This window comes from Uloborus diversus, chromosome 3, assembly GCF_026930045.1.
Source record: "Uloborus diversus isolate 005 chromosome 3, Udiv.v.3.1, whole genome shotgun sequence".
NCBI classification, from domain to species: Eukaryota; Metazoa; Arthropoda; class Arachnida; order Araneae; family Uloboridae; genus Uloborus; species Uloborus diversus.
In genome coordinates, this window is record NC_072733.1 from 112,298,936 (window position 1) to 112,320,706 (window position 21,771).

At 33.8% G+C, this 21,771-nt stretch overlaps 1 protein-coding gene across 2 annotated transcripts in view; it reads right to left on the reverse strand.

Annotated features, from left to right (window-relative positions):
* The window catches only part of LOC129218072 (uncharacterized), a 208,165-nt gene that overhangs the window by 65,416 nt on the left and 120,978 nt on the right, over window positions 1-21,771 (reverse strand). For both annotated transcript variants that reach the window (XM_054852261.1, XM_054852264.1), the window contains exon 3: window positions 10,185-10,336. In XM_054852261.1, coding sequence (XP_054708236.1) covers window positions 10,185-10,336 — 152 coding nt within the window. The remainder of the gene's footprint in view (window positions 1-10,184; window positions 10,337-21,771) is intronic.

The following is a 21,771-nucleotide window of genomic DNA, read 5'->3' on the forward strand; positions in this document are numbered from 1 at the left end:
GACCCGACTTCAAAATTGCTCTAAAAAGTGGAAAATAATTTTGTTCTTTAAACACCATCGATAATACCTTTAAACATAATTTTTGAAGTTGGCGCAAAAACAAAAAACAAAATCCAGTGTAACCATGCTTTGTTTATATTTTCTTCAAAAAATTATCCCAAGTTAGGAACGAAACATTTATACTCACATATGCTGTTATCAATGCATAATGTATGTGGTAGTGAAGAAACTGGGTTAAATTTACAGTTGTAGTTGAGTTATGGCTGTGAATGATTTTATCTATCGTTTTTGCGCCAACTTCAAAAATTATGTTTAAAAGTATTATCGATGGTGTTTAAAGAACAAAATTATTTTTCACTGTTTAGAGCAATTTTGAAGTCGGTTCTATTTTTTTTTCAAACTTTTTTTATTTCATTCTTTTAAGTGTAAATGTATTTCAGAAGTAGTAAGAAGTTACCATCACGAAACTTCACCTTGTTTTTTTCAAAAAAAAAAAAAAAAAAAGCTTGATACTATAAAAAAAAAAAAAAACTGTTAAAAGGCCTAAATTTTAAGCGATTGGTACTAAAAATTTATCTTTGTCCCTCTCTGGAATTCATCTGTGTATTAATTTAATCATAACCATTTGAATATTATGTTTTCTCAAGCTAATTTACATTTCACAGCATCCAAGTTGCTTGTGATGCAATCCTGTATCTCCTTACTTAGCCCCGAACATCTGTTATTGGCATAAATGATAACCATAAAAATACTATTATAGTTGAGGCAAACCTAACCTGGTAGCATTGTGAAAGCTACGCAGATCCTAATCACTGCATTAAATCGCTTCCATGTTAGGTTTACCTCCCACTATAGAGCAATGACACTGAAGAAACTTGATACTTGCTTCAAAGAAGCCTTCATTCAAAATTATCGCTGCAATTACTATTAATATTACTGTTGTATGGCACCAAACTTTTATAACAATGTGTTTTATATTTAATCATTTAACAAGGAAACTGCATGAAATTTACTGTTTTTTGACCATAACTTTTTTTTTAAAGAACAAATATGGCCAAACAAGGTAATGGGACCTAAGTTGAGCCATCCCCTATCTATTAAAAAAAGAATCATCAAAATCGGTCCACTAGGTGAGACGCTGTGAGAGGACAAAAAAAAAAAAAAAAAAAACAAAACATACGGTATGAACTGATAACCGCCTCCTTTTTGAAGTCGGTTAAAAACAACAATTCATGCATCCTTTAAGAATTTTAAAGTTCAAGTTCAGTTTCTTATGTGAAAAATCGAGAAGAGAATTTCATGAGAGCTACAACATAGTCACTCATTAATGTTAAAAAAACTGAAAAATTAATGTCATTAGAAAATGAATTATTTCAGTAATTTTATTGCTTTTTACACAAAAAAGGTGTCAAACACATGGTGTCAATTTCAACCATTTATAATTTTTAAACACTCTCTACAAAATGCGTCCGGTAGAATGTATTTGCGAAAAAAAAAAAAATAAAATTATAAAACATAAATGTATAAAAACGTTTACGAAAAAACGTCCGCGCTTTGTACTAAAACTTGAATAAGTTTTCTCAGAAAACTGAAATATGTCAACGCACTTTAGAACAACATCCCATTACTGCACCCTTCCGTTAAAGCGACTGATGCATGAAACTCCATTTATTCTACAGATGCAATGTTATTTTGTCTCCCGTTAAAACGTCTAAAATGGATCATTCATTCCAAGTTTCATCTTATTTGAAATTCTCAAGACTTCCTATTGGAAAACTAATATTTATCAGCTCTATGTTTCTAAAAGTAAAATATTTCAGTAGAAAGGTGTTATTTGGTAATGAAAGGGTTAAAGAGTTGAAAATAATCGTATAGCAAAACACAGGTACATGATTTGTTTTTTAAGAAAATGTCGAAAGAGCGGAAAGATTCTACAACATCTAAATAAGAGAATATATTGATGTTAAAAAAAAACCTCAAATACACTCTAAAACAAAAAAAATCGACGCACTGAGAAGGAGTGATCCGACTGAGACGAAAATTGGTGGATAGGAGGACAATTCACAGAATAGTAAATGATTAAATTCTCAGAACAATTGAATAATTTATGTTAGAGTTACAGTAACAAGTTCAATAAGGTATTAATCCGCCTCTAGCCAGGATACAAGCTGAAGCACGGCGTGGCAAACACCGATAAAGCTCCCGGAGGGTGTCCTGCGGTATTTCCGGCCAAATTCGCTCCGATTGTTGGACGAGGTTATCAACATTCCTTGCCAGATGCAATCGCCATCCCATAATATCCCACACATGCTTGATTGGAGAGAGATCTGGCGATCTGACAGGCCACGGAAGAGTTTGACAGGCGTGCAGCAGTTCATAGCAACACGTGCTGTATGTTATGGGGCATTGTCCTGCTGAAAACCAGCCGAGGGTACTGCAAAAGAAACTGCAGCAAGACAGGTCTTAGGATTTCTTCGACGTACCACTGTGCAGTAAGTGCACCTCTAATTACAACCAAAGGGATCCAGTTATAAATAAAATGGCACCCCAGACCATAATGCCTTGTTGAGGCTCAGTGTGGCGTGCAAAAGTGAAACCAGGATCCCCTCCTCTGCCCTGGGTGTCTCCAAACACGTCTTCGATGATCGTCATGACACAGTTAGAAGCGGGATTCGTTGCTAAAGACTATACTTCCCCAGTCGGCACTATTCCAACTTGATCGAGCCATGCACCACTGTAATCTGGCTCGGCAGTGTGTAGGCGTCAGTGGCAGGTGGCGTAACGGTCGGTGCGAGCGTAGATTTCGTTGTCCCAACCGTCTGTAAACTTTCATGATGGACTCTGGTGTTAGGGTTGAACGTTTGATGCTTCATAGAGATGAAAGTGCTGTGACAGTTGATCGGACAATCACTTTATCATCACGATCTGTTGTGACCCTAGGTCAACCGCTACCATACTGACGCTGAACTCTGACATTTTCCACCCATCCTTACCAGCATCTTCGAATCGCCGCATCGCTTCAACTCAAATGACGAGCGATTCTCCGACTTGACCGACTGGCCTCTTTCAATCCAATGATACGATATCTTTTCAGCTCTGACTGTTGTTCGTAATGAGCACGGACCATGCGGCGTGGCATTTTTAAGTTGTTGCAAGGTAATCTGAATCGCAATGAAACCGAAAGTTTTAACAACTGTTGAAGAATTGCTCTTTATATATATCTGCTGGATGCGTAGTTTCGATGCGCTGGAGATCAAACTATTCATTCATTGGACTCCAAATTTTAATCATTTGCATATCTGGCCAAAGCACTTATGCATACAAAATTTCAAAGCAATTGGATGATTGCTTCTTGGTGCGTCGATTTTTTTGTTATAGAGTGTAAATCAAAAGACAACAATGATCTCTAAATTAAAAAAATAATTGATTTTTGTCGGTTATTTTAAGTAATTTTGCCGTTTAATGTATCTTTAAAGTTATGTGGAATTTATCTAAAAATGCTCATATATTATATATTGAACACAAATATTTATTATAATCTCTTGCTTAACTGTCTAAAAAACAAGCAATATCTTGTACATATGCGTAAAGACGACCTTTCGTTGTGGCGACCGATATTGTCTAAACGACAAGAGTCGTTATAACGAACGTCGGCTGTATATGTATTTGCCAATAGATACTGGAATATAAGTCTGACAAACCTTTTTCTATTGCGTATTGTCTTATTCGTTACATAAACAAAGTTGTTTTCGTTATAAAATTAGACATAGGCTAAAACTCACTATTTTCTCTAAAGGTGACATGGCATTTATATTTAGATATTTCTCAAGTTTCGTCACGCTGTATGCACGTTATTTTTCACGTTTATAGTAGATGTTTTATTATTCGTTGAGATTAGATTCATTCAAGCTATCGCACCGATGATTAATTAGTGCCCTTTTGAGTTGCAGAGTGTAATTGGAGTCCTTGGCAGAAAAAAATACATGTGGTTGAAATTATCTCTTTTTATTTCCTTCATGGTAATATAATACAATAATATCCTTGGCGAGCGACTTATTTATTCATAAAATTAGATAATAATTTTTTCGAAGCGTTGGTAATTTAGTAAACATGCAAGACCATAACTGAGCAATTTGTAATATGACTAATAAAGTGTCATTTATCTAAACGAGGTTCCATTAATTTAAACGTAAGGTTTGCTGACAAAGTTTACAATTTTAAATTGCCTAATTGAGAGCATGAGATCAAACAGCCGACTCGGCTGACCAAGTATAATATTAAACGAGAGAGCATCTGAGCTACCGAAACAATATACACTGGTGTGCAAAAATTAAGGACGAAGTCGAAAAATTAGCATATCAGCTGAACGAAGAGGCAGAGCGGAGAGAAAGACCAATCAGGAGATTAAGTAAGGTGATGTACGGTAGCACATGCGCAGATATGCAGGCAGACGTAATGGGGGAGTGTCTGAGTAGTATAAAGCATGTTGTCGGTGTAAGATCAGTATTTCTGGCAAAGAGATTGCACGCCGTATAGCAGTTAAAATCACACCGAGTTGCTGCTTCAGCGAGAAATGGCGAATAATCAATCTGTTAGACGACATCTGGATGCTTTTACCCGAGGTCGAATCATTGGGAAGTTGGAGGAAGGCCGCAGTGTGACAAGTGTGGCTGAAAAGTTCGGAATTGCTCACAGCATCGTTTCACGACTTTGGAGACAATTTCAAACTACAGGAATAGCTATCCGGGGGATCAGTAGTGGTCGTCCACAAGGAACCACACCCGCAGATGACCGGTATATTGTCTTACAGGCCAGAAGAAACAGGCGGCAGACAGCGGGAGAAATCGCTAGACACACGACACAGGCGACTGGACGACCGATATCGCGTTTTACCGTGGCCAGAAGACTGCACGGTGGTGGTCTGTTTGCTCGACGCCCTATACGGTGTGTACCTCTAACGCCTGCCCATCGGAGAAGGCGTTCTCTGTGGTGCTGGGAACACCGGAATTGGAGAGACAATGAATGGGGACGAGCACACTTTACAGATGAGAGCAGATTCAGTCTGAGTAGCGATTCTCATCGCATACTCATCTGGAGAGAGCGGGGAAGCCGCAATCATCCCTCGAACATCATTGAAAGGGACAGGTATGGAGGTCGCGGTGTTCTCGTTTGGGGAGGCATCATGCTTGGTAGTCGTACAGACCTTCACATCTTCGACGCAGGTTCAGTCAACGGGACCCGTTATTGTAACGAGATTCTTCTTCCATATGTGCGTCTTTTTAGAGGCGCTATGCTTCCGCAGTTCCTTTTCATGGACGACAATGCACCATGTCATCGCACAGTAGCTGCCGAACAGCTCTTAGAGAGTGAGGATATTGAACGTATGGATTGGCCGGCACGATCTCCGGATCTCAATCCCATCGAGCATGTATGGGATTTTCTAGGCAGACGCTTGGCAGCCACCTTACCACCAGTAACGATTCGGGAGCTTCGATTGGCGCTGCAAGATGAATGGGCAGCAATGCCTCAACAACTCAGTGACACCCTCATTCTCAGAATTAGCAGACGCTGTGAATTCTGCCTAGCAGTCCGGGGGATCATATCATCTACTAAAGACCGGATGTTTCTTGCTGGACACCCATCACAGGGATGTTTCAGCCTTCAGTCGCATTGCGCTCCATGCTACTTTTTCAATAAAGCTTCTTTTTATACCTCTGATTTCTCTTTTAGTAAGTGTTGCTTACATTACACATGTCCTTACATATTGGGGATCTTACGGTATTAAATGTGTTGATTTGGAAAGCTTTTGTACAAAGTTATATTGAAAAAACCGTCTCGTCCTTAATTTTTGCACACCAGTGTATATAGTCAGCCAGAGTAATTTGCATGGATTTCAAGACATGCCTTTGAGATGCGCATTCTACGATGTTAGAACGGCGGTCAATCAAATGAAAAAGAAACTTAGTCATTTCATGACGTAAGGCACGCACGTGTCTAAGATCGGGAAATACGTTACAATCATTAAAATTAGCATTTGTGACTTTGCAAGACAAAATAAAAAAAGGAATTTAATTAAAGCCAAATATATCAAAATAAACATAAATAATTGAAATATTATTTGGAATTCCCAACATGTTTACCCTCTAAATATCCAAATAACAAACCTTTATTTTTTACAAAACATGCTTATTCTTTGGGATATTTTCTCTGAAGATAGAGGTAGACCGGGGCACGTTTACGCATTGGGTACGTTTACGCAGAGCCCTTTTTCAAAAACGAGTTATAACCGGAGAGCCAACAGTCATAGCAGATTGATGCTGCTCCCAAGCAAATATTCTCACAAGTTTTTGAGCATCAGTCGAGCTTCGGTTTAGCATGCGGATAGAAAAATCTGTTTTCTACCATGCCGAGTAAATTTTGTGTTGAACGTTTTGAAGCTTATTGTGAATGAATAATAATTTGCTAAAAAACAACTAAACACACAAAAAATAGCAGAATTTTACCCTTTTTTGAGAATTGTATTTGTATGGGCAGAAAAGTTTTTATTTATTTATTTTTTTTTGCACGGTAAAAATAAATCCAAACTTGCCGACGGGGCACATTTACGCATTTTCATCGGGGCACATTTACGCACGTTCATACTGTGTCTTGCTACTCTGTCCTTACTTCTAAACGGGCCTCGGACGCTTTTTTTTGCTCTGTACTGTTTCAAACCTTTAATATTTTCAAGTTATTTAATTTAAAAAATAACCATTCATTTTAAATTAAGTAAAAAGATTCGTATCTTATAGATTATAATCGTAGAGGGATGGCTTCATGCTTGTTCAACTTTAACTTTATACAGTATTCAGCCTCAGATACATTTTCTCTATTTTAAAGATGGTAAGACATTACATTCAAACAGAACCACGTTAGGTGTCAAAATAGTGAAAATGCTTATCAATAATCCAAGTATTTTTCCAAGTAAGCCTTCCACATCATCACATATGGACTACCGCAACTGAGACCATTTGAAAAAGTAGGACCAAAGCTTAGGAACCAAGAAAAGGAAAAAAAAGAGGATGCTCACAATCCTAACTGATACTCCGATTAAAGAAGCCCTCAGACAAGAACAGCTAGAAACTACAAAGAAAAGAAACAAAATGGGCAAAACAAAACAAAAAGGAGAAATTACTTTAAAATTTACAAGTTTCTATTGAAGCAGAAATTGAAGATATCGAAGAAAAAAGTATGAAACCGAAACCTGCGACAGGGAAAAGTTGGTACACTCTTGTAAAAAGGAAATTAATGAACGATTCTGTTTACGAAGTAGATAATTGCGCTTGCGTCTATTGTTTGAAAGCACACAACCAATCGAAAAAAGTACAAGACAGGGTTCAACGTCTTACATGTCAAAACGCAGTCCCATGACAAGTATGCGAAAAGAAATATTTCATTTTTGTTAGTTAAATCTAACATTGATGAAGAAGATGACTAAATAGTTTCTGTTTTTTAATTAGTAATAAGTCCTATGATTTTAGTTTAGCTCATAAAACAATCTTCAATTGATTATTTGCGATTTTCTTATTTTTAAAGTGTTTTAAGACAAATAAAATATTAAAATTTGGTTAAATATCGATTTCGCTTACGATTTGGTATCATTTTTAATATGCGTGAACTTGCCCCACTCGATGCGTAAACTTGCCCCGTGTTCGTAGTAAGTTTACGCAGCCGACTGGGACTCAAAAAACATGGTCACAGTACCTTTCAAACATTTTTATTTTTAATTTTTTTTTTTTTTTTTGAAACCAAAACATGCATACTTGTTTCGTAATCAATAATTTACTTTCAAAATTTTAAAATATTGCCTACTTTTTTTAATAATTCAAAAAATGTATAAAAATTACAATTTTTTAAAAATTTCTAAGGCTTTTTTTGTTTTCAAACTAATATTAAAAAAAACTTTTTGCTCAACGATCACAATAATCATCTCTAAAAATCTGTGCATTAATTTTGTTTTGTGTTTAGTAGAAAAATTTCTGTGATTAATTATGCAAAAAATCATATATTTTTTTTTTAATTTGGTTTTTAAAAGTTTAACATGTTCTAAACATTTGAGCAATTTATAAAATGATTATCCAATGCACATTTTTGTTAAATATATTATCCTAATTGCAAAAAGTATTACTTTAAAGCTGTATAGTTAATAGAAAAAAATCCTTAGGGTTCTTATGACACGAAAACACAAAAACAAAAAATGATTATCAAGAAAAATCAATTTAAAGTTTTCTTTTGCATAAAAATACATAGCGAGCATGACCTAAAACCACTCATAACTTTTTAAATATTTGAACTAAAGCAATGAAACTTTTCCCCTGTGTTTGGACTAGTTTTTAGTTTTGAAATGAGTAATATTTTTTTTTTTTCATCGTTTGATCATTTTTGAGGTATTGTAGCCCCTTAAAACACAAGCTGAGCAACAACTGAATATACAAATTTTGACTTCATTAACTGCTTCATAAAACCACGATGTCTAAAATTTCCTAGGTTCAAACATAAGAATTAGAAAATTCATTGAAAAAAATCCGCGTAAATGTGCCCTGGTCTACCCTATTTACTAATTTCTCGAGTGACAGTTTCTATAAAACTGCTGTCATTACATACTTGCAAATGATTTTACGTGGATTTCAGTTTTGTGAGCGAGCCTTTTAAATTCGTTCGTAGATGGATAAGAGAATAGTTTCTGCGAATGATCTCATGGTCTTTATTATTTTTTTCTTTCGTGTTTTGCATAAACTTAACGGTTTAAAATGTTATATTTGCCCTTGAAATTATTTAAGAAAATTTTGTTTTGTTTATACATTTTACTTTTGTTTGAAGACATTTTATATTTAACGGCATTTTCAAAGCTTAAGTTACAAAATACATGATATAATCATGACTTCTTTGCTAAGATTACAACATGAACTACTTTTATATGATTTTATGTTGATTTCAATTTAGTACACGAACCGTTTATATTCGTTCGTAAATGGGTAAAAGGATGGTTCTGTGCACGATCTCGTGCTCCTGATTCTTTTCCATTGCATAAACTTTAGATATTACAGTTACCTTAAAAATATAAAGAGAATTAAGGTTTACTCTTACTTTTTACATTTTTAAAAACATTTCAAATCAAAAGAAATTTTCAAAACCTAAGTTACAAAAAGAAAAAAAAAGTCCATTACATTTCTTTAGAATGTTTTAAATTAAGTGGTAAACTGTTGAAAATAAATGCAACGTTGATATGAAATATACTCAATCTTAATGGCTATTTACTTTTGCTAACGGATTCTCTGACGACTTTTTTTTTTCCAATTCGAATATTATTGAGATTTTTTAAAGCATTTTTTGAAAACTAGACTTGTTGTTGTCTAGTCTTAATTCATTGAAAGTTGGGAACGCGACTTGCATAGCACTGAGGATATTATGTTGCAGATTAGAAAAAAATAAACAACACATCTGTATTATAACTGAAACCTTAGCTCAGGTGAAACAATTCGAACATTATTTTGAATTATGAATTATGTGCATTGAACCGTTTCAAGGATTTATAAATCAATACCAAGTGCACGGAGAGGGCAATGCAATATCACTCAAAATCTAAGAAGAAAATCAACTACTGTCTAACCACGTTTAGCATGGAATAATTGGCAAATGGCCAGCTAAGGCAATTCTATCTGAACGACTATAGGAAGGAAAAAAAACTTCAGAAGGTGAATTTTGAAGCACATGTTTCGTTCATTTCCATATGCCATACGTCATATTCGGCAACTGTCATCACTGCATCGTTATAGATGCGTTCGTTTTCACCTATAAACTGGATCTTCGCTTTTCCATCTCATCGGTAGTAACTAGCTTTATCGCTTCAAGAACAAAAGAAATATTACAAGAAAGCCTAATTTAGTTTACGTACATCTCAACAGAAGTCTTAAAATTGAAAGCAAGAAAGCAAACTAAAACCCACTTGTAGATATCAAGAAAATTTAACAGTTCTTCAAAAATTGAAAGCAGAAAAGCAAACTAAAACCCACTTGCAGACATCAAGAAAATTTAACAGTTCTTCAAAAATCAAATTCTTTAAGCTGCTCAATTCGATATTTACTTTCAAAGATTAATGGAGGAAGAAAATCTTGTAATTAGAACAACAACTGAAATTTTCTTACCGTGTAAAAGGTTTCTTTTTTCGAAGACACACCTTGCAACAGACCATGACCACCACAGCCAGCACCAACCCTCCGGCAACCCCAGCAAGAAGAACATATATAGTAGTGTGCTTATCAACGGTAAGAGCATTCTGAGGGATGATCTGCTGAGGCTATAAAGAAATAAAAGTATATAAAAATATGCCAAATCTAAATAATTATCATGAAACGTAATATTACAATATGGGGCCCTAACTATGACCCTTTTTAACTAAGACTCATCTAAATTATTTTTTTAAATTAATTATCCTAATTATGAAAGCATAGTAAATATGCAAATCACTTAGCATTTATCCACCACATCATAAAAATAAAAAAAAAGATACTAACTAGATGTGAAGTAACGGATGATAAATCCACCAATGCTTTCATAGCAAAAATTGAAAAACCTTTGGCATGTGCACTCAAACCTGTTTTTGTAAGGTCTTTTTTGGTGTGATTTTTTTTTTTTTTTTTTTTTGAGCGAACTCTTTTGTACGGTGCATGAAAATTTCGATCAGATTGGGGCTCATTTGCGGAAATTATTTATAAAATGGACGAAGTCATTTTTTAAAACGGACGAAGTTATCTTTAAAATGAACGATTTTATTTTATGAGATATTTTTCTGCGGTTCTGAACCTTTTTTATATTAAGATTTTTTTTTCGTTTTTACATTTCGATGCTAAGCAGCAACCTCGAAGAACTGTGATTGCTGCAATTTTAATTCAAAATTGCACAAAAATTCACAAAATTTCATATTTTGCTAATTATCTGCTACATTAAAAAAATATTTAATTTCAAGCGAGGTAATTGTGAATAGTACCTTTTTTAAAAACTCTAAAAGGGTAAACAATAAAAAATATATGTTTTACCAAGTTCTATGGAATTATTTTGCTTCAGGAATTTTTAACAATTTGTTGTTTAACATTAAGTTAATTTTCTACTAATTCGAAAACAAATTGTACAAATTTCCGAAAAATAATTTTTGCACATGTTGATTCAAAGTTTTTTCAGCCCTCAAAGAAAATTTTTCAGCTAAGTGCAAATCTATACATAACTAAACCCATGATGTGTTTTTCTACTTCTGTCTATTATTTTATCTGTATTAAAGTCTGCATTCAGTCTGTAAAGTCAATCGGCCACTGTGCCAAGAATTCAAGCTCCTGACCTTGTCAATACCGGCACAACGCCCCATTAGAAACATAGCTTATACTGAAAACGTTTAACTAAATTTCAATTTTCTCCGAAACGGTAAGTCCTATCGAGTTGAAACTTATTTAATTCAATTCAGCACACTAAAAATACATTATATGCTTATAAAAATGACGAATTTTGTGAACTGAACTCCCTCGAGCAATGGAAACTTTTTAATCTCTTTTTTTTTTCAGTTCACTCCGGCCTCCATAACACCTCACAAGAAGCATAATTTCAAAAAAGCATAAATATTGTTTCAATTATCTTTGAATTCCCACAACTTTCAATATATATTAATATTTTCCCCCTTTTTTTGAGCTTGCTATTGCTCGCGGCTCCCTTTTAGATTTATTACGCCTCACTAGGATAGCGCTCCTCATAGATTGAGAATGGCTGATGTATATATTAAGAAATATTTAGCATTTATATACTTTTTTATAGTTTAAACATGCAAATTATTGCTTCTTTTAAGCTTAAAAGAGTATTTTGTCAATTTCTAACACTTCATGATTAATTTGAAGCCATTTTTTTTGCTTACTCCTTATGTAATAAAATAACGCCGGTTAATTGAATCAGTGGTTGATTGAATCAACCGCTTTAATGACTCAAATCGTCAAAAACAGAACGAAAGCCTGCTTTATTGAATTAGTCGCTTTATTGAATCAGCCACTTTATGAAATAAAAGCGGTTTAGAACAAACATGATTCATATAAGCGACGGCCACTATATTAGTTGATACAATTTATAAAAAGATTTTGATACAATATAAATGCTTTTTAATACTATAAATGAAGATAATGAAATAGGAAATGAAAATTTATTATCTCAAGTTATTGCAATTTTCAATGTTTTTCTTTTTATACACTGAGAAGATTGAGACGACTTTTTTTTTGGGGGGGGGAGGGGAGATCTTCACAATATTTAGGGGGGTGCTTACTTGCTCGTAGAGGGGGTGGGCACCCCTGAAGAATTTATAACCCTAGAACCACAAACCGGGGTAGATATCCACCCCTGGTTAATTGGGTTTTCAGCATTTTTAACCAGGTTTCTTGAATCGTAATTCAAATCGTACTTTCACCACCTAAAACATGATAAAATTGAATTTGCTTCTGAATATTCTCTTCGGCACGAAAAAACAAAACAATTCATGTACTTATGAGTCATATTGATGAATTCCAGCGATAACGGAAGAACAGTTTTACAAAAAATCGATGCATTTTTGTCTGTGAGCATATCAAAGTACATATTTTTTCAAAAACTGATGTATAAATTTTTATACACATCCTACATGGTGCGAGCCAAAAGTAATGAGCCTTCGTTTAAAAAGATAAATTTATCGAGTTGATCGGTACAACTGCGTAATAGTCTTAAAAATAAGCACCTCCTGCAACAATATACTTCTGCGGCTTTTCCGTGAAGTTCGGCTGAACTAGTTGCATGCTCAAGCGGTTTCAAGCAAATTTTGCTCTTTTTTTTTTATTCATTTGTCTTTCGCAGATTCGATACTCTTAGCTTGAAAATATTTGCATACTTCCTGACATATTTTACATTTAAATAATTCAGTCTGTCATTGCAAAGTTCCGGTTTTAGCGCTTCCATTGACAATGATAGGTGATAGCCCTGAAGCCATGCTGAAAAAGCTCTACTTATGAATACACAATGTTTCAGAAGAAAGAATTTGAAAGCGTTCGTTTCCTCAGAAGCTTTTGATCGGAAAGATTGATTAAACTTGAACAAAACATTACATGGAGCATGGGTATACGAGCGTCTAAAATATTTTGATGTTTAGTTTCTTTACCATTTGAGTCTGACGAAGAGCTGTCGCTCTTTTGTGTTGAGTCAAAAATGCATAGATGCGTGATCACGCTGTTGTTTATTGCTATAATTTTTCACACTACATATACTACAATTTGCTTCGATCTTTATTGTCGAAAAAAGGAATGAATGGCTAGCAACCCAAAAATACCGTTATTATTAGTGAAAGTTTGCCAGTGTGAGGTTTACGCAGTAAAAGAACACCAACGGAATTTAACCATGCAACGTAATTTGCGCTACATGTAAATAGGAATTATGAAATTTGTGTAGAAAATTTCTCTTGTAGTGAGTAAGCTTAACAATATTTATTTTGTTAAAAATTACCTTTTTTGTAAAAATTTGAGTAAATGTGTATACTGAAAATAGACGCTTCTATTACTTTTTTAATATACGCAGTTTACTACTCACTTATGGCGTAGTTACAAGAAAATTTTTCAGCAATCAAACGATTAATGTAAGAAGTAAATCTCAAACAGCTAGTCAAACAGCTAGTATCAAACAGCTAGTCTCGTAGTCATTTTCAAGAAGACTTAAGCCTAGATCTTTCTCATTTTACTGTAAGAAAAAAAGGTTCATTTAGTTAATCTGAGAGTTCCCTGAAAGGTATTTTAAAGATCGTTCTTTAATTGAATTCTGATTTAGTGATAAAAGAGATAAATGTACCTTACGGTCAGAAAAATTTCAGCCAAACTTTGAGCCGCTTTGTTCCAGAAATATCCCATTTTCATAATTCAAGTTGATTGAAACTCAACACAGAACAATCACTGTGTTTATTTTTTTCGGTGAATTTGTTTTGCATTCAATTTTTAGCGATCATTATGTTTTTGTTTTTGGTATAAAATATGCAGTAGTATCAAACTAAGAAAAATCTCACAAATTTTATTGTCTATGTGTAGTTGTATGCCCACGCGTTCTTTTTTTTTTTTTGCTTGTTTCCTAGAGTACCCAAGGGTTTCGCCAACTTCTTCGGAGTTTGGAAGGGGTTCATAAGGGGGAAAAGATAGGGAACCACTTGCCTTTCTAGAGCAGTGGTTCGCAACTTTTCCCCCCTTGCGAACACCTTCGAAACTCCGAAAGAAGTTGGCAAATCCCTTGAGAACTAGATAATAAGTAAAAAGCAAAAAAAAAAAAAAAAAAAAAACGCGCGCGCACAACTACATAACACGAGCGAAAACATAATTGCAAAATATGGAATTACAAATATTGTTACGAACTAAAATGATCGCTAAAAAATGAATGCAAAGCAAATTTACCAAAAAATAAACACAGTGATTATTCTGTGTTGAGCTTCCATCAACTTTGAAAAAATTATGAAAATGGGATATTTGGGGAAACAAGAGGCTCAAAGTTTGGCTGAAATTTTTCTGACCTTAGGGTACATTTATCTCTATTATCACTAAACCAGAATTCAATTAAAGACTTATCTTTAAAATACCTTTCAATGAGCTCGCAGATTAACTAAATGAACTTTTTTCTTACAGTAAAATGAGAAAGATCTAGGTTTAAGTCTTCTTCAAAAAAACTACGAGCCTAACTGTTTGATAAAGATTTACTGTTTACATTAATTGTTTAATTGCTGAAGAATTTTCTTGTAACTATGCTATAAGTGCGGAGTAAACAACGTATATTGAAAAATAATACTAGCGTCTATTTTCAATATACATATTTACTCTAATTTTTACACAAAAGGTAATTTTCAACAAAACAAACATTGTTAAGCTCACTCACTACAAGAGAAATTTTCTACCCAAATTTCATAAATTCCTTATTTACATATAGCGCAAATTAAGTTGTATGGTTAAATTCCGTTGATTTTTTTTTACTGCATAAACCTAACAGTGCCAAACTTTCCCCCCACAAAAATTTTCTATAGTAATTAATTTTTCATACTTCCTGTGGGATTTTTGAATTGCTAGCCATTCTTTTAATTTTTCGACAACTAAACTCAAAATAAATTGCAGTGTGAAAATTATAGCAACAAACAACAGCGTGATCACGCTTCTATTCATTTTTGACTCAGCACAAGAAAAGAGCGACAGCTCTTCGTTAGACTCAAATGGTAAAGAAAATAAACATCAAAATATTTTAAACACTGGTATACACATGCTCCACGTAATGTTTTGTTCAAGTTTAATCAATCTCTCCGATCAAAAGCTTCAGAGGAAACGAACGCTTTCAAATTCTTTTATGTGATCACATTGTATTCATAAGTAGAGCTTTTTCAGCATGGCTTCAGGGCTATCACCTATCATTGTCAATGGAAGCGCAAAAACCGGCACTTTGCAATGACACACTAAATTATTTAAATGTAAAATATGTCAGGAATTATGCACGTTTTTTTTCCTCAAACTAAAAGTATCAAATGTGCGAGAGACAAATGAATAAAAAAAGATCAAAATTTGCTTGAAACTGCTTGAGCATGAAACTTCATCAGAAACAGGCATGCTAAAACTCCGCCATTACAATATTATTTTCGCGAACCCCCTGAAAACTTCTTGCGAACTCCCAGGGATTCGCGGACCACCGGTTGGGAACCGATGTAGAAGAATAGATGATTTCATCTCTTAATTTATTAAATCGAGGCAAACATTCCCCGCGTGATTGCCACTTATTTCGCAATGAAATATTAAAGCTATATATGTTGCATCCATGACTTAATGAAGTACAAAAGAGAGTCTTGATTTAGTAACCTCTTTTTTTAATTGACTATACGGTGATAACCGCCATCACCTCAATATTCAGAGTATGCCTCATTTCTTTGGACATGACTTGTATACCTTTTTCCCAGGACATGTTTTTTACCTTGGAATCTTTTGTTTATGGATCGAGTGTCATTTGTGTAGATTCCCGCTTAATTTGTTCACTCTGTGTTTGCTTCGGTTTTAAAATCATTTAAGGAAGACTTTTGATTTGAACTCTACAGGTTTGAAGAAAAAAAGTTCCACAGTTGACATAACATCACAGCATTGAACAAGGCAACGATATAGTGGTCATTATTAAAGGCATTAATAAATGATATCCAAAATGGAGCACGAGTTTACTTTACTAGCTGATATGTAAGGTTATTTTAAGATCAGCAAAAAGATATTTAAATGTTGGGAGAAAATTTTATTCTGTTCGCACACACACAGCTAGTGACTTTTATAGGGCAAGTACAAAGTATAAAGAATAAGTACAAAGTTCTCAAAACGACATAACTACTTTTGACTGATTAATTTGTTGACACCTATGAATATTATGGTCAACGTAGTTTAAGAATAATTGGGGTGAATTTCAGGCACAATTATCAGACAACTGACATACAAAGCATATAGTTTTTTGATCTCTTGGAGTAAATTATCTAAAAGTCAATATATTTCTAGATAGTGTTAATGACATCAGCTCAAGGAATATAGTACAACCCGACATCGTCATTTACTTAGTAAATTTCACTCTTGAATATAAGAGAAATCTTTATGAAATAAATACTCATAACCAGTTCAGATGTTAGTTTTATTTGTTTCAGAAAGAAAATAAAATTTAAAAAGTAACAAATTAGCAGATTGTCAAACATTTTAATGCTTTAGAAATTTATTGCTCTTTTTTTTTTTTTTTTTCTGTTTCATGTGTGCAACGTTCCACTTTTATTTCTTTTGAAGTTCAGCTTTATGGGTAGAGTAAAAACATCATTTTCCAAATCATTTTTTTCACAACGTGGTCTATAAAATGCAAGTATAGTAGAGAAAGAAACGTTTCTGAAAAAAAAGAACTTACGAGTCTAAAATACAATATTTTGCTTTACAATACGTGAGATAAAACGAATTGGAGAAGTAATGGTCGAAAATCTACTTTTTAAAATTAGTTTTGGTACATGCAAGTGTTTCCAATGTAATGCGTACTCTGTATTTGGGACACAAAGTTTCCACTTTTTTTAATTTGCGCAATTTATTCTAACTTACTTAGAATAGATCTTTAGCAACTTAGTTTTACTTTTAGACACTGAATCACGCTCTTCTATTTTTAAATGTTTTCTATGCTGTAAATAAGATACTACATACGGTTTCAAAAGAGCTGTCTGAAGTCGACTTGAAAATCAGCGGGACTCTCGTACGCATCGGATCGTGATCGTTTTCAATTATCACGTGACGAATTTGACATCTGATTGGTGAGTGGGATGCGATTTTGTTCGCATACTGGTAGAAAATTATATTGAAAGACGCTCGATCCTGAATGTTTCGTTTTGTCCTAAAGTTTGTCCTGAATTGTTCTGTCCTGATTTGTCCTGATGTTTCGTTAAACATGTTGTTCCTTAAGAACGCTTCTGCTTCTTGGTTATTCAACTGTCTCGCGATGTAGTACTTTTAAAATAACGAAATTTAAAAAAAAAATCAAAGTGTATCAAAAAATAATATTGCAATGAATTAAAAAAGCTACAAATACATTTCTATATTGAAATACATTTCTTGTAAAACTTGAAGGTGTAGCTTTGTACCGAAACTTTGCATGATCTTTAAAACTTATTTCTTTTTAAGAAAAAGTATATGAATGACACGTCAGAGACATCGAAGTTAACGGAAAATGGACATTCGTTGTCTCAAAACACGTGTAAATAAATTTTATTGTAATCCGTGTCCTAGGTATATTAACAACAATCCGCAACAGTAAAGATATGTGTATACAGAAGGTTACCTCCAGACGCTGCTAAGTTCAAGATAAAAAATACATAGAATTTCTTGTTCAAAGAAACATGAATTTTGATATTGAAACAAATACTTTAATTGCCGCGAATTGCTTCTTGTGAAACTACTTAAAACGTTTCAATCTCTGAATAGTGTTTGAACGAAGAGATGTTTCTTACTTATAAGTGCTTTCTCGAAATATTTCGCATGGTATTCACTATACTTTCAATATGACAAAACATTATAATTTAATCGAGAATTTAAAATCAAAGAATAAAAATAATAAGTATACTTAGTAATGCAGTATTACCCCTTCTGCAAACAGCTACTTCACTTTATTAAATGTATTGCAAAAGCATTGAATATTACCCATAATAACCTCTACACATGTATACATTCTGCATGTTTGTTCATTTTTTGTGGTATGTTGCGGCGATGTCATCTCTAGTATTCATTCCGGTATTATTTGTATCAGTTTTAAGCATAAAACTCAACCGATGCGATAATAATGTTTGATCTGTTGTCCTAATCTTTATTCTAGATATTATTTTGTATCAATTTTAAGCTCAAAACGCAACCGATGCGATAATAATGTTTGCTCTGATGTCCTAATCTTTATTCTAGATATCATTTTGTATCAATTTTAAGCTCAAAACGCAACCGATGCGAAGTTTAGATTCCAATATATAAATTAGACAGAGTGCCATCTAGAAGCAACTCATCCATCCATTTATTGTCCTTAACAACTTCGCATAAATATGTTTTTTACCTCATAATCGAATACTCCCGATGTTGATCTGATTATTAATACATTTCCATCCCGAGGCAAAAAGAACCTTGGTGATTGACAACTCGTTTGGTGTGCAATCGCATCGGATCACTGAGAGCGAGTTACATTTTGAAAAACTTCAAAATAGGTCCTTCCAAAATAAATTTTCGGCAATTTTTCCTCGGGGCGGGCTGACCAACGCCTCCTCCGTTGCCTAGCAACGCTGGTCCTCAGCTTCCGCCTACTCACACACTGACGTCATCGATGACGTCAATAGAGACCGTCATGCGTTTTACGTAACGATCGGGTTGCTGACGTCATTCGGGACTAACGGTATGTGCTGCGAAGGGAAAGCATCGGCACGAATCCAACAAGCGTCCACATCAACAAAGCCACTACTCCTTCGATATGAATGAAATTACAAGCAAAACTTTCTGCCAATCGTAGTACTTTATTTTGACTCGTGCCTGGCAAAATACTCTCTCAAGTTTACTAACCTTTTGCGTATTTATGCTTCCGAAACACCGCATCTTTTACTTTCCCCAGCAAGCAGTTTGCAAGTGCGATACTCACGTTTCGACACTTACGCTGAAATAGCTTAGCAGCATGCTTTAGAATGTATCTGCCCTTTCAATTTCTTTCTCTTTGCACCCAAACGCATTCTCCACCTTTCGAGTAGCTTCTGCGGGGGGAAATCAAAGCAATTATTGATCTTTTTACCTTTTCCTCTTAATTAATTTCGAGGTTGCAGCTCGTTTACTAAAAACATCTGCTTTTCCTCTAATGCAATGGTACTCAACCCTTTGTACCATGCGGGACACTTTGAGTTTACCGTTTTCTCGTAGGAACCTATTGATAAAATAGAAAAAAAAATAGGATTACAAGCTTTAATCCTATTCATGTGTACGAAATGGTTTTTGTTGCGTAATTTTACCCCAATACAAGTATCTGGATAAGATGATGAATAGTGAAGTAGATAATTGGGGTTTGTTGGTTTTCTAAAAGAAATTCTATGAATAACAAACAAAAGCATGACATAAAATAGTTATTTAGATTTATTTTTACCAGTAAATCGCTTTTAAGACTTCAATGTTTTACAAAGTTAAAATTTTACTAAAACTTTGACTCTTTGATTTAGCAAAGATCACTTCCGGAACCTCTGTTCAAGTTAAAGGGAACCCAAGGATTCCACAGAACAGAAGTTGAAGACATTTGCTCCAAATTGCACGGCAACATCATCATCTATGTGCTTTATTTGCGATCACTTCTTTTCCCCGCACGAACTGTTTGATTTTTTTTCTTTTATGATGCGAATTATTTCATGAGAGAAAATTGCTGGCAGGAAAGCATTCACATTTGGAATGTTCTTTTAGTTTTGAATGTTCCAATAAAATGGTTTTCACTGAGAGGCATTTAGAAAAGTAGTAAAGCATAAATAAAGTTTTTTAAAAATGCAAAGAGTTCATTAACGAGAAATCTAGAATCAGTATATGAACCAGGGGGATAGTAAATACTCGGGTAGCGTGTCAGGAACTTGGTATCGTCTAACTCACGATTGTTGACGTACGTTTTCGAACGAATTGACTGAAACACCGAATGAAAGCTATAGAAGGGTTGCTATAAGAAATCTTTGTCGAAATTAGTTTTTTTTTTCTTTTCATGAAGCATCGTTTCCTCTTTACAATTTTTCAAGCGGTATGAAAGTGAAATTATTGATTTCTGTAGTTTGCCGAGTGCCAATGATAGTGACTGTAGGCAAAAAATTCCTAATCCACCAAAAAGTATAAAATAAGTAAAATTATACTAATAAAATAATTTGACGATTTTTTTTTCAAGATGTGATACCATTTAAGCTTATGGTCCTTTTAAACGATAGAAATAGATTTACAGAGGATGACTCTGAAGCAACATATGTTACTTTGAAATAGACTACATAACTGAATGATTCTGGCGCGGCAAAGGGGGGGGGCGCCTTGAATCTTTGATTTTAACGCATTTTTACAGTCCAAGCAAGGTGTCTAAAAAAAGTTAAAACTGAGCATTTTGGATAAAACAGCAGTACTTATGTGAAAAAGTAGAGCTGCTAGAGCAAAAATAATTTCATATTTTGATTCAGAGCCCCCAACGTATCTACAATAAGTTCTTAAACTCGGAGCACCAAAAAGAAAAAAAAACACCATTTTGTTCCCCTGTGTTGTTAATGTAATTAAATTCAATTATTAAATATTTGCTGCTATTGTTTGGTTGGTTTGAAAAGACATTTTTAATTCATCATATCATTGTCATAGCTGGACCTTTCTCTTGAAACTCAAAATTACAGTACGAAAATGAAAAACTAATTTATTTTCTTCTGTTTAAAAGATGTTTTTATCATCTAATCAAATTCATGTGTGTCAGGTTGTCTGTATAAAATTAACTCACATAAAACTGATGCATCTATTTAATATTTTAACTAGCGGAATTAACTGTTTTAAGATGAACAGCACCTTGGGGAATTTCTTTCCACGCAACTGCACGTTATATATTAATTACAAACGTCCGATAAATTATTACTGTTTTATTTTCATTCCTGCATTTTCTTTAAATTTTGTGGTTTTAATAAAAATGTGAATGACAATTACAATAATAGTAAAAAGAGACTTTTTATAATGCTTTCATTATAATTTGCTATCCCTTATGAATAATAGTTAATTTATCACCATTTTTGGTCATAACCTAACCATGGCATCAAATGCGAATGTATGCTTGTGATCTAAAATTCTAAATAAATAAAATTTGTTTGTGACATTTCAATGGAGAGGAACATATTTTACTCTGCAACTTTCGGTGTATATTACTTCTTAGAGAAAGTTAAGGAACTTCAATTAATTTAAAGAATCAAATATTTGACAAATTTCTCGCATTTTTTGAACTATGATAAATAGCCTCCAAAAATATGTAAGGAAAAGGGGGTGCCGTTTTTTTTTTTTTTCATTTCTCTACGTTTCAAAAAACATTATCAATTTCTCAGCGCAAAAATATCCCCACGATTGAATTGTACATACAAATGTTTTCGTTTTCATGCTTATTTTGTCACAAAAAATAAAGTTGTACATATGAGGCAGTGAGAAGCAAAGGGACGTAAGTGGACAT